Source organism: Eretmochelys imbricata, chromosome 5 (genome assembly GCF_965152235.1).
Source record: "Eretmochelys imbricata isolate rEreImb1 chromosome 5, rEreImb1.hap1, whole genome shotgun sequence".
Classification (NCBI taxonomy): Eukaryota; Metazoa; Chordata; order Testudines; family Cheloniidae; genus Eretmochelys; species Eretmochelys imbricata.
This window is the reverse complement of record NC_135576.1, coordinates 95,875,280-95,888,929: the sequence shown is the minus strand read 5'-3', so window position 1 is coordinate 95,888,929 and position 13,650 is coordinate 95,875,280. Positions and strand designations below refer to the sequence as shown.

The 13,650-nt window shown below is 39.6% G+C and overlaps 1 protein-coding gene across 2 annotated transcripts in view; it reads left to right on the top strand.

The window, feature by feature from the left end:
- PCSK5 (proprotein convertase subtilisin/kexin type 5) overlaps positions 1-13,650 on the top strand; it is a 299,090-nt gene that overhangs the window by 199,155 nt on the left and 86,285 nt on the right. For both annotated transcript variants that reach the window (XM_077816394.1, XM_077816397.1), the window contains exon 13: positions 10,690-10,826. In XM_077816394.1, the coding sequence (XP_077672520.1) occupies positions 10,690-10,826 (137 nt within the window). The remainder of the gene's footprint in view (positions 1-10,689; positions 10,827-13,650) is intronic.

The following is a 13,650-nucleotide window of genomic DNA, read 5'->3' as shown; positions in this document are numbered from 1 at the left end:
CCTTAACACTTCTTCCCAAATAATAAACATAAGATAAAGTAGCCTAATTCCTCTGTAATTGTTTCCTCATCAATTCCCCTTCCATTTTTCCTTCTGCCGGAGTACATAGAAGTGGTCTCCTCCAGCCATGAAAGGCTCTTGACAGAATAAGAAAGAAAACATGGTTATTGTTATAAGCAGGCATTGCACTGTTGATCATAAAGGGTTGTTGACACTCGTATGAGATTTTTTAATGGGCATCTTTCAAGTGGATCCACATTCCTATCTCAGTGGTCCCACAGAGTTGTGATGGACACCTGCTGTTTGTTACTAGGCCTCTATCATGCAGCAATCTATAAGGCTCAGTCTCTCTCCCTTCCTCTTTCAGCTCTACATGAGACTGCTTAGAGAAACTGGGAGACACCTTATCCAGATCCAACAGAATGTCTCATTCTCTGAGGCAGCTCCTCCACCACCAGGATGGCCCAATGCCTAGAAGTGATGTGTATCACTATCACTTACCCTCAGCATAGAAACCCTAACAATACCTTATCCTCACCAAAGCTTTAACTACCAATCAGTGGTCCATGGAATCTCATCAGATCAAAATGGAGTGGCACCTCAGGGTCCTCCTCAAACTCCTTGCTACTCCCAGACATGCAAATAGCCACAGTGGCAAGGAATGCTTTCTTGCATCTCCAGCTGGCCAGAAAAATGTACCCTTTCTTCTCATGCAAGGATAATCAACACTTTTGCCTTGGTGATTCACCACATTAGTCTACTGTAATTCTATGTAGGGTTGAATGCAGCTATCACACAAAGGCTGAATTTAGTGCGGCATGTCACTTTAGCAACAACAACCAAAACTAGCACATCACACCTGTGCTTTGTGAACTCCATCGGGACCTCATTCATTTCAGAAAAAAATGTGAAGTCCCAATCATTATCTGCAAATGCTTTAACAAATTGAAACCTGGCTACTTCAGTGACGGCCTCAGAAGTTCTGGTCTCCCAAGACAGCTGGGCTCCACTGGGACAACACAGCTATAAAGAACCAGGGATCAACTATTTGACTTGGGCAAGAGAGCATTCGTAGCAGGAGAACAGATGCTGTGGAGCTCCTTGGTAGAAGAGACAGATTGACTCCAAACATGGTTTTATTCAGATTGAAGTATAAGACCCACCTTCTCACTAAAATCTTTCCCCAGGAGTGATGCCCATAAATACTTTCAAAAAATCCTTCAAGCATATAAATTCACACATGGAACAGAGAGGGAAATCACCATTTGTTCTGAATTCTTTAGCTTCTTCATAGTATTTTCAGTGTTGAGATACCACCATTATCAGTGCCTTAGAAATAACATTGACAGGTGCATGTGCCATGCAGAACCTTCTTTGTTGGCCTGTACAGAGACGGATTCTGTCCATCTAAACAGTTGCAATTTGGATTTGGTTTTCTGTTTGGAGGAGGCTCTCTTTACTCTTCTGTCCTTTTTTGTGCAGTGGTTCTTCCATGAAAGCTTCAAGATGAAAATTTTTAAAGCAGTCCAAATAAATATATCCAAATAAAATAAGTTGGTATAAACCCTTGGGTTTTACTTGAGCTCACTTTAGGATCCAGCCTTTCATGTGTTGCAGCTGACTCATTGCCAGTGAGAGATAAAGACATTCCAGTGTTCACAGCTCACCTCTTGTGATGATTGGTATGTGGAAAAGTTACAGAATTTAATGCAGTCATCCTATTTGTAACCCTTGTTCCTTAAAAGGCAGTCATTTTCTGAGCTTGCAAGTGAAACAGAAATGATGCAAAAGAAATATATGTATAAAGCATGGAAATGTGAGGCTGCGTCCCATCCAGCACTGTTATCAGAATGCTACCCTCAAAACAAAGATTGAAAGGCCTTTTATGTTCAGCCTTTTTCCAGAAACAAATTATTCATGAAAGAGCAAATATTATTACACAGAGACACACCAAAAATCCTTTTCTCATGCAGGCTTCTGAAATGTATTAGCTTGCCAGTCAGAGTCAGTTAACATCAGTTCACAGCTCTAGGATTCTAATAACAAATAATATTTTTATTTTGGGGAAGCCAGGACTGGCAAATGAACTACAGCCCCTAACAATCCTTTCCTTCCAGTAGAGTTCAAAAGTTGGTGGATACAGTGTTTTCAGATTATTGGAAGGCTTCTTTATTTTCTTTTAGTCGGCAAAGAATAAACCCTACAATTTAGGGACACTGCATATTAGTGATTCGAGTGTGTATCTTTAAATGTCATTTTGTCATTTGTCATACAGGAAAGAGTTGTTTTTGTTTTTATTTAACATCTTTAGTTAGGGCAAAAAGAAGCAATGCTTCTTTTTTCCTACTATAGTCATAGGTATGCCAGAATAAATCCATGCATGTGCACAGGTAATACAAGGATGCCTCGGCAGCAAATCATTTGGGTTTTTTCTACAGACAGAGGCTGCCATACATTCCTGCTACCTGACTGAGATACTTTTCTCAGACTTACAAGACCTTTACATGCACACGAACATGAGTAATAGCAGCAATACCAGCTGTTTTACTGAACCCAGGAAAAATCTCATTGCTTCACCATTACTCATCTGGTTTTAATTTGAAACAGTTTACTGGTGAAATAACTTAGAAGTGCAGATGTACATTTTACACCTTATCCACCAGATCTAGAAGAAGAGTCACTGCATAGTTTCTGTTGTGTCAATGAATAGGTCCCCCAGACAATATCTGTTGTTCCCCGCCCCACACCCAATATTTTGTTATTTGGCATCCCCCAAAATGACGTCAGGAAGAAAACTTGTTAGGCAGAGGAGCTATGGATTCCTTCACAGGCATTTGGTGGATTACATTGTCACTGGCTTCAGCTTCTTGTGCATTCATCAAAAACTGCATTACAGAGAACATCTGCTTTGCTGTTTGGAAAGTGCTAAACATGATTAAATTGGATGTACTGCAAAAGAGGAAAATACAGGCTCAGAGAGTGCAGGCTGGGGTGAGGCTGAGGCTCAACTAGTCATAATAACTACATTTGGACCAAAGCGGGACAGAATCCCCTTTTCAGAACATTTGCCCATTGGATTTGGCAACACACAGGGAATAGTTTTGAGAGACCAAGGCTTGTCCCAATACACACTCAAATCAAGAGGCCACAGAGGACCATCTAGATGGAAAGAACACGGAAAGGGACTAGTATGCTGTGGGCTTACTTGTCTCCCAGCAAAGTCACTGCTTGCTTTAAATTGCATCCTTTACATTTAAAACAGCTGCTGCCCGTTAGAACTACATAGCTGAATGCCTTTTAAACATATGGTGGCAAAATTCCAGTCCTTTATCTTCATCTGCTTACATCTCAATGACATTAATAATACCTCTTCCCAACAACGAGAGGACGTGCTTTCCATTGCTATCTTTTCCTCTAATGAAATCTTTGATATCAGTAAATTTTGTTAATAAAATCCTCTTCCAAAACCTCTCCATCTCTGACTAAATATGGGGTCCTGTAATCTGGTGTCACTTGCGATATCATTTAATAAAAATTCTTGGTGATGAGAAATGGAAGAGGAAGCCCTTTCTTTATATAGGGCTATTTAGATTTCTGGACTGTCCCAGCTGTCATTAACATATTAAAATCTACTATGGAAATACTTCATAAAGTGTTGCATTTTAGAGGTAAATTAAAAAGAAGAGGAGAGGACAACACCACTTTTGATGTTGAGCCACAGCACCCCGAACCCCTCTCCACTAACAACTAGAGTGACCCTACAGTAATACCATCAAATACATGAAAAACAAAAGAATACAATCACCTACCTGTACCCAGCCCATGCGGATGAACCAGCATCTGGAATAATTATTTCCCATCCCCAGGCTGCTATTTTGCACTTCCTCCTTTAGCTTTGCCCCAGCCCTTCTCTTGCTGAATAGACATTGTGCCATTCCTTCTTCTCGAAACAGTTGTCTCCCATCCCCAATTTCTTCAAAGTCCTGCACTTGCTGCTTTGCTGTGTCTGTCAGCACTGGCCTTGCTTCCCCCTTCCCCCCCCCAAAAAAAAAGACTTTGGGTGGCTTCTCTTGCTGCAGCTGACAGGAGAAGAAGACTTGTGCAATGCATTAGAATTGTTTCCAGCAGGCAGACAACAGATAGAAAATAAATAGGTTCAGGAGCACTGGGAATGTTAGTGATGCTAGAGACAGAAAAATAGCATCAGAAAATAAATATATTTAAAATAGTGGGGGAAAGATTTTCTTTTGATCTTTCTCCCTGACATTGGAGGGCCAAATTCAGTTATTTGTGAGGAAGCAAGTGAGCCCCTGCAAATGGCACCATCCTCCCTTTTATTCTAAACCCAGTCTTGGGAGATGCCCAAAGATGAGCTTGTAAGAAGGATGAAGTTCAATATATCCAACCTCTGTAAAAATGCAGGCCCTTTAGATCAGGCCTGAGATTACTGCTGGATTAGTACAGGGAACCTTTGTGTTCCTCACAGTACTAGTCTACTGGTAGCTATCTATCAGCTTTTAACACTCAATACTTCACTTAATTTTTGTTTCAAATTAATTTTAGTTGAAGCTGGATTCATCCTGAAAAGTGGAACAGGTGGAAGGAAATATAAGATGACAAATGAATGGGGTCAAATTTATGATCTATCTGAATGCCCCAGTAAATGGTGTTTCCAATAAATTAGGAAGGAAGAAGGGAGATGAATTACACTTTGTCAGATCAGGGGATAGCTCTGAAGAATTTTGCTTCCTCCACACAGGTTTGTCTCAGCTGCCTAAGATGAATGGTCAGTTTTGTAGCCTTGGGATCACTGGGCCCAGTTAGTGCCTGGTATAATACCATTGACTTCAGTGGAGATTCACCAGGGATGAATTTGACCTACTTGATGTACTGCCTTGTGCCTGTCTCCCCCACCAGCTTTCCTATCCCCACTTGTGCCCGAAAGAAGTCTGTATTGTGGTGCTGTGTTCATTCATGGACCTGCACCAGGAGCTGCTGAAGATTTTCAGCTAATTAGATAGAAAAGTGTGTTTTTTAAACAAACAACCATGAGCACAAATAATACCCTGGTGCAGCAGGTGGAACCTCAAGTCCTGACACATCTGGTCCAATGAAGATGGACCATTACATGCTGGTACCTGTAGAATCTGTGGGCAAGTTCTCTATATCAAAGATGAGGGTGACTGTAGTCAGGCCTCTTTCCTTCAGTGTAATTATATCTTTCCTGTTGTGCATGCAACCATCCTGTGAGCAGAGCTGGCATGCTCACATTTCAGATCAAACTGTGCTTGAGTTCCATGTTGCCTCATAAATTCGCTTTAATGAGTAAATGTAAGAGGTGAACGTCTGGAGGTAAGATCTATGGAAAACAATGCCTTTACAGAGGGAAGATATAATCGTCTACTTTCTTATGGAAAATCCCTTTAACTTAACAGCTATAGGTGAGAAGGCTTTCAGAGTGCCTATCAGCTCCCAGACCATTTCTTAGGAGGATTTGTTTTCTTCATACTGTAACGCCAATGGGTGGTAGGAACTGGTTGACTGCTTTGATTCAGCCGGTTTCAGCTGTCTGAAGTTCCTCAAAAGTTATTTCTCCCAGCTGACAGGCAGTTGCTGGAGCCCCTGTGGAGAGTAGCTGTTCAAAAGAGTTTACCCAAACATTTGCAGGTGCAAAGCTCAAGAAGGCACTCTGCGATGTTCAAAATACTAGTTCAGCTTAAGTCTTGTCCCCCATTAGCCCAGCGTGCAGGGACCACTTATATGTCAAGTTGCTAATTTAGGAGGGCTGGAGCACATCATAAACAAAGAGCTCTGCAGTAGAGGACAAATCATCCCCAGCCTCCAACTGCCCTCATCCCCACTGATCAATCATTTGGGAGTGTGTATATTTCCTGATTCTTGAAACTGAATTCAGTACATAGTGTACGGTTGTCTATCACATGCAGCTGGAACTTCAAGGATTAAAAAGGACCAGAGTAATACAAATCTATATTTATAAATTTACCTTTTTTGTTTGTCTTGTCATGATGTCTGAATGTGGTGGTACTCACCAAAGTCTAGCCCCCAGATCCATCTTATGTTATAGACAGGAGAGGGTTTCAGTTTGCAAACTCAAATTAACTATGGCTTGCTGTTTTTCTCTTTGGGTTGTTAGGTTTCATTGTTTTTATTGTTGCTTTTGTTTTTTGCATTTATCAGTTGTGAGCCGTTTACTAAAAATCTAAACTATTTTCGTCCTTGTAGATCTTGTAGATGTAACAGTAAGGGGCTAATTTTATGTTCCCAGTTGTGGAATGTGATTGAAAGTGGATACCCACCTGCCTCTATTTCTAAAATTTAATTACAGATGACTATTTCTGTTTCTAATTATGCTGTTAAATGGAGAGGGGATATAATTGTTAGTGGTGAGGATGATAAAAAGAGAGACCTGCACATTTAAACAAGATGATCTTGTTTTCAGGAAATAATTATTTGAGTATACTTTCTACTTATATATATATGTGTGTGTGTGTGCGCGTGTGTGTGTGAATATATATTCACATACACACCTACACATATGTGTATTATATAATTTCTCAAAGAGACCCATTATTTTTCAACTTTAAATTAATTTCGTACTGGACATGTTCTTTTTCAGCACATAGATGTTCCATCTCTTAGTACAGGAAGTCAGGACTGCCATATCCAGCCTATCTTGGCCATATTGGTATCACCAAGGTTCACATGGGTACTTAGGCAACTGGTCCCACTTTAGATTAAAATTACATTAATAAATAGTTTATAAAGGGTTCATGAATGATTAGTTAAGGTTAGACGTATGTTACAGGCACGAGTAGAGGTGTTATAGTGGTTATAAGCACGTCTATAATTGTTGCGCATGTCTATAAGCCACCCATTGAACTATTGGACTCCGCAATAATCCATAACAGTTGATTAGCCATTCATTGAAACACCTCTTAATCATTTATTAATTCTTTGTAAACTATTAATAAATATACCCTTAGTATGAAGTATGACCTAGTAAATGAATCCACTGACACATGAAAAGTATGAGCTGGGTTTTAGTGACTCAGTCATGTTCCTATTATGCCTCTGGCATTTAGGCCAGTGATGAAGCTCCTCCATTCCGGTCTGTTTCTGGCAAGTCTTTCAATAGTTTCCCAGGTGTGCCCCAGGTTTTTCAGCTCAGCTTCTACAGCTCTTCACCATGTTGTTTCGGGCACCCAAAAGTGACTGTGGTTTTAGATTAGAGTAAAAATCTATTCGCATTTTTAAATACCACGTTTTGGACAGAATTTAGATAAGCAAACAATATGAAGACCAACATCTGAGGTGACTGAAAATGTAATTGCCACTGATCTGAGGACAAGGTTGAAAAGTAGATTATACCCTCCTCTAAAACACAAATACTGTGGAAAATCTTGTACTAGTCCTTGGTAAAAATAGGCAGTAAATATCAGTTACATGTCTCTGTGAAATGTATGTGACTTAAATCCCAATAAATATCGAATTTTTTAAATAATGACTTGGTATTTCTATAATGCAATGTAAATTAGTAGCCATAACAGTAGAGAGGACTGTTGCTGACCTGACTGACTGACACACTCTGTTTAAAAATAATATACTGTGGTATATGAGTTGTTTACTGAGTTACTGTAAAAAATCAGCACAATATTGCATGGCAACTATATTAAGTCTGTTAAAAGCAAACTTTTGCAATCTTTTAAATTGAACCTACCCAATATGTGTGTGTGGAATGATACCTGGATAGGTAATCTGGATCACTGCAGTACATGGTGTATGCTATACTAGCAAACATTTGTTTGCAAAATCTGCTGTACTCAAATAACTAAATTGATAATCACACAGAATGGGCCAAATACTCTGCTAGTACAAATTCTGTGACATCAGTGGAATTGCACTAAGAAAAAATCCAACCCAGTCAAGAATGAGAATGTAGTTTTATTTTGAAGTATATATTCTTCATTGAACGTTATCAGATATTCAGACACGAATTAGAATGACAGAAGGATAAAAGTTACACAAACGAGTCCTGCAAGCTCTCTGTGCACATGGTTTCTTTTAAACTCCAAGGAAGTTAGGGAAATGGAGGCCTTACAGGATTAGGACCTATCTCTGTGGAATGAGTGAGGTTCTCAAGAGGAAAGATAGCCTTTTTGTGTGTGCCTGGAATATCTTTTAACAGTACTTTGCACAAAGTAACAGCGCTAGAATTGTATTCAGCTTTCACAGTTTTTGCACACTGTATGCACAACTTTTTTAAAAAAAGACGCTGAAATACACTTAAAAAAAGAAAAACCTACTCATACAAATGTCTAAAAAAAACAAACAAACCAAGTGAAATCACTTGACTCTTTCTTGTAGTTTCTAAGAGAAAATTGTGGTAAATCCATTGAATCAACAATGGTTCTATGCCAGTAGTCAGCTAGTGTACAAATCTAATTTTATGAAATATACTTAAGCACAGATGTGAGCCATGGAATCTCCATACATAAAGAGTGTGAATAAAAATATATAGCTAAACATGTATTTGTGAATCTGGCTGTATGTGTGTGTTTCCAGGAAAGGGAGAGAGAGATCTGAAATTGTATACATTCATAAGAACATAAGAATGGCCATACTGGGTCAGACCAAAGGTCCATCCAGCCCAGTATCCTGTCTACCGACAGTGGCCAAAGCCAGGTGCCCCAGAGGGAGTGAACATAACAGGCAATGATCTAGTGATCTCTCTCCTGCCATCCATCTCCACCCTCTGACAAACAGAGGCTAGGGACACCATTCCTTACCCATCCTGGCTAACAGCTATTAATGGACTTAACCTCCATGAGTTTATCCAGTTCTCTTTTAAACCCTGTTATAGTCCTAGCCTTCACAGCCTCCTCAGGCAAGGAGTTCCACAGGTTGACTGTGTGCTGAGTGAAGAAGAACTTCCTTTTATTTGTTTTAAATCTGCTACCCATTAATTTCATTTGGTGGACCTTAGTTCTTATATTATGGGAACAAATAAATAACTTTTCCTTATTCATTTTCTCCACACCACTCATAATTTTATATACATCTATCATATCCCCCGTTAGTCTCCTCTTTCCCAAGCTGAAAAGTCCTAGCCTCTTTAATCTCTCCTCATATGGGACCCGTTCCAAACCTCTAATCATTTTAGTTGTCCTTTTCTGAACCTTTTCTAAAACCTTCCAAAGCTGAACTGTACCATTCATGAGACACTAGTCTCTACTCCAGTGAATCTCTCATCAATAGCTTTGGGGAACCAGGCAACATGCTGTTAACATTGAACAAAAGTGCATGCTCTCTTGTGTCTTTTCAAAATCTCATTAATAAATTCCAGTTTTAGGCAATAAAATCTTGGGCCAGTCTTCCCTGCTGATCAGCATCAGATTGCAGACTCTAAACTGGGTCCCCTCTACTAAAATGCACTGTATTTCAGACCCAAGCTCCAATCTCTTCACCCAAGCCCTAAGTAATGAAATTACTGTAAAACTGTTAGTAAGATGAAATCATCATATGCCAATTAGTCTCTGCATTCAAGCAAAACTAGACTCTGTCAAACTTTTGGATATAGCAGTACTTAAATCATTTGAAGTTTGATACACCAACATCTCAGTTACCTTTGTTTTGTTCATAAGCATCATGAGCACTGAATCTCTCCTGGCCCCAACTGCTCATGTGGTATTGCTCACCTAGTATTGCTTATTTTCTTAACCCCCTATTCAGTATTTCCATCCAAAACTGGAAAAAAGAAAACTTTCCACTTAAAAAATGATGTTTGTATCTGGGTCACGCTTTTAGAACAAAGGAAATGTAGTTGTGTTCAGTGTATACTTTTTCAGGATGTGAATTTTATTAAACTGCACTGTTTCAGAGTACACATTGTAAGGAGAGTGGTCAGTTTGGATGAGCTGTTACCAGCAGGAGAGTGAGTTTGTGTGTGTGTGTTGGGGGGGGGGGTGAGAAAATCTGGATTTGTGCTGGAAATGGCCCACCTTCATTTTCATATACATTGTAAGGAGAGTGGTCACTTTGGATGGGCTATTACCAGCAGGAGAGTGAGTTGGGGGGGGGGGGGGGGGCGGAGGGTGAGAAAACCTGGATTTGTGCTGGAAATGGCCCAACTTGATTATCATACACATTGTAAGGAGAGTGATCACTTTAGATAAGCTATTACCATCAGGAGAGTGGGGTGGGAGGAGGTATTGTTTCATGGTCTCTGTGTATATAATGTCTTCTGCAGTTTCCACAGTATGCATCCGATGAAGTGAGCTGTAGCTCACGAAAGCTCATGCTCAAATAAATTGGTTAGTCTCTAAGGTGCCACAAGTACTCCTTTTCTTTTTATTAAACTGCACTGGCAGTTTTAATTTGAAGTGAATAAACTTTCATTCTCTCCTGCATTATATGAAGCAACAGCATACAGAAGAACCATTCCCTCTCCCGCATTGACTTGTTATATACAAAATGGTCCCATCAGATATGTTTGAAATAGGTGGTGCAAAACCATGGTGATAAGTTCAGTATAAGTGCTTAGATTAGATACGCTAATTAGTTTAAATATATTTCATTTGTGAGTGGGTACACATGAGGGTTGAGGATCACTGATGTAGGCAAGGGTTTATTTTCTTGTTCTTCAGGATATACTTTATTGCTTTATTCTAGGTTATTTGATCATTCCACAGAAGGTTTTAAAAATTGGGAGTTCATGACTACTCATTGCTGGGGAGAAAAAGCAGCAGGTGACTGGAAGTTGGAGATTCATGATACCCCATCTCAGCTGAGAAGTTTCAAGTCTCCAGGTATGAATCCATCCTTTAGTTAGGCTTAGTGGTTCAGAAGAATATGTTCAGTTGCATGTCGTACTTGGGCTAAATTCTACCCTCATTTATACTTGAGCAGACCCACTGATTTCAATGGGATTGCAGAGAATTGAGGGCAGAATTTGACTCCCATCTATTTGTTGTGTTTCACTTCCACACTTCTGTTACTTGTCTTCTGAGACCCGTAACTCCTTCTTACCATGAACCTACTTCTGGTTTGTGTGGAAAAGAATGGCAACAATGCAGTGTTCTTGGAGGCAAACTAGTACCTCCTTTATCCCCACCATGTGAAAACTTGCCATCTCAAGGTATAAGTTGCACTTCACAGCTAGACCACATCAGGCTTGTGAGTTTTGGCAGCCAAGAGTCAGTGTTTGAAAATACAAAGGGATTTAGAGACAAATTTTCAGAAGGAGAAGCCCAAGATTGGTATGTGCAGTTGCATGCCTGCATTTTTAAGGCAGTTAACACAATGGCATGTACAAACTGGTAAAGGCTACCTTTTGAGCTCCCCAGATTCTGGGCCACCTTCGCATCAGGTTGATCAAGGCCACTCCCCTTGTTGTGGCTGATAAAACTGCTAGCAATCTCTGTCCACACACTTTCTCCAATCCATGCTCAGTACGCCAGCTACAAGGAGGGAAGTGGCCTTGTTCAGTTCTCTACCACTGGAGAATCTACACACACACACAAACCATATTGGGGTGAGCCTCCCATAGCCAGCTACACCTGCTTTGAGGTTGCTTTGTGCTGCCATACACAAGACAAAGTGTCCCAGAACTTTTATTCTCCCGCTTTTGAATCCTGTTCTTGGTTAGATATGCTTTTAGCCTCAGAAGATCTTCTGCTTATAATTCCTGTTGCACACATAGGTCCCAATATGTGGTCTGATCTTACACTAGTATATGCAAAAATTTCAATACAGATAGATCAACTAAATGGAGATTTAGGTTAGAATTTCAGAGGGGCCCAAGAGAGCAAGATGCCAATCCCCATTGACTTGCAATGTGAGATGAGTATCTTAAGTATTCTGAAAAAAATCTCAGCCCTAAGCCTCATTTTCAACAAGATATTCTACAAACAAAAAATACCACCACTATTAATTAATATAGAGTAGAATGCTTCCCTTGATATCTCACATCAAAATAAATGAGATGCCCTCAAATCAGTTGTCTGAGGGCGTTTAATTTCTGTCAAGATTTATTTCAATAAAAATATTGAGGAAGAAAAATTACATCAGCAAGAAATCTATACTAAAAATGTTCACTGAAGAGTTGGAGTACAAAGAATGTATTGAAAATTATGTAACAGTAAAGCTAAATTAACACTTATAGTGTGATTGAAAACACTGAGAATCAACTCAGTAAACAATATTGCAATAAAAGTGGAAAATCTGAGTGATGACTAGCCTGTGACATTTAAAAAATGTATACAAATTCAGGATTAATGCTCTAAAATCTGATCTGGGTCACCATAAAATTACCACTAGGCATGTTGGTTTAGAATTCTATAAAGACAACAAAATATATTACCCTTCAGAAAAGTAAGTCCACTCATAAACCATTCAAGATTTTTTAAAAATTGATTTATCTAAAATCAATCCTAAATTGCAAGAATAAGACATCTCTGATACTCAAGATAAAATATATGAAGCCATACAAATATATTCTTGAGAGTTTAACACGAGAATTTTATTTTTAGGCAATTAAAAATACACTTGTTTCTGAATTAGAAAATATATAATGACACTCAAAAATCTAAACTACTTTCACCAAATATGATGACTGTATCACCAGTACACAGGAAAAGAATAAAGAATTTTTGGCTAAGTACTAGCTACCAAGCTTGAAAAGTATCTGTTTAAAGTTTATTTTGTAAAAAAGTTTGTGGCTGATAACATAAGAAGCATATTAAATATCTCCAAATTCAGCCTGGTCAGAAAGTCCCATTGGTAGTTTTGTTATCAGATGTAGAGATGGCCTTTTGTCCTGTGGACTGGAACAATGTTTTTTTTTCCTCTCTTGGTTGAAATTGGATTTGGCTTAAGATACTTAATTTGGATTAATACACCTTCTTCTTTGAGTGCTTGCTCATGTCAATTCCAATTCCAATGCCGACCCGCCACCCCACAGTTCCTTCTTACCGACTGTGACGGTTAGCCGGAACGCTGGTGGCTCTTGCTCTGCAAGTGCAACTCCCCTAGTTTCTTTAACTTCTTCTTTGTGTAAATAGTTCATATAAAGTGTATCGTTTGTATTAGTATTAGTTTTAGATAGGCTTTAGTGGGGGGTGCACCCTTTGGTTCCCCCGTTTTCCCCAGAACTGGGGCATGCCTTGGTCCCCAGAGTTTAAACCCTGCATAGACTGTGGCAAGCATTTGCCAAAAAGTGACCCTCACACTTCCTGCCTGAAGTGTCCAGGTGAAGGAATTACTCTACTACCCAGCAGGCCAAAGATGATGCAGCCTTTGGAGGAGCGGTGCTACAGTCAGCGAACCTTTGAGGTCCAACCCCACCTCCAAAATTTAGGCTTGGTGACCACGTAATTGGAATCGACATGAGCAAGCACTCAACGAAGAAAAAACGGTTACTCAAAAGTGAGTGTCTGAAGCTATGCTCCTAAATCCATACTAGAAGCCTAAATAAACAGGCTTGGCTACAGCACTCTAGAGGTCTGGAGCAAAATACAGTCTTCTTCAGTTTTTCAGTCATCACTCAGCTATGTTTGGTCTGATTATCTTCTCACACCAGTTTTCACTGGTGTCATTCCATTGGCTTCAATGGAGTTCCTCCTTTCATCAGGT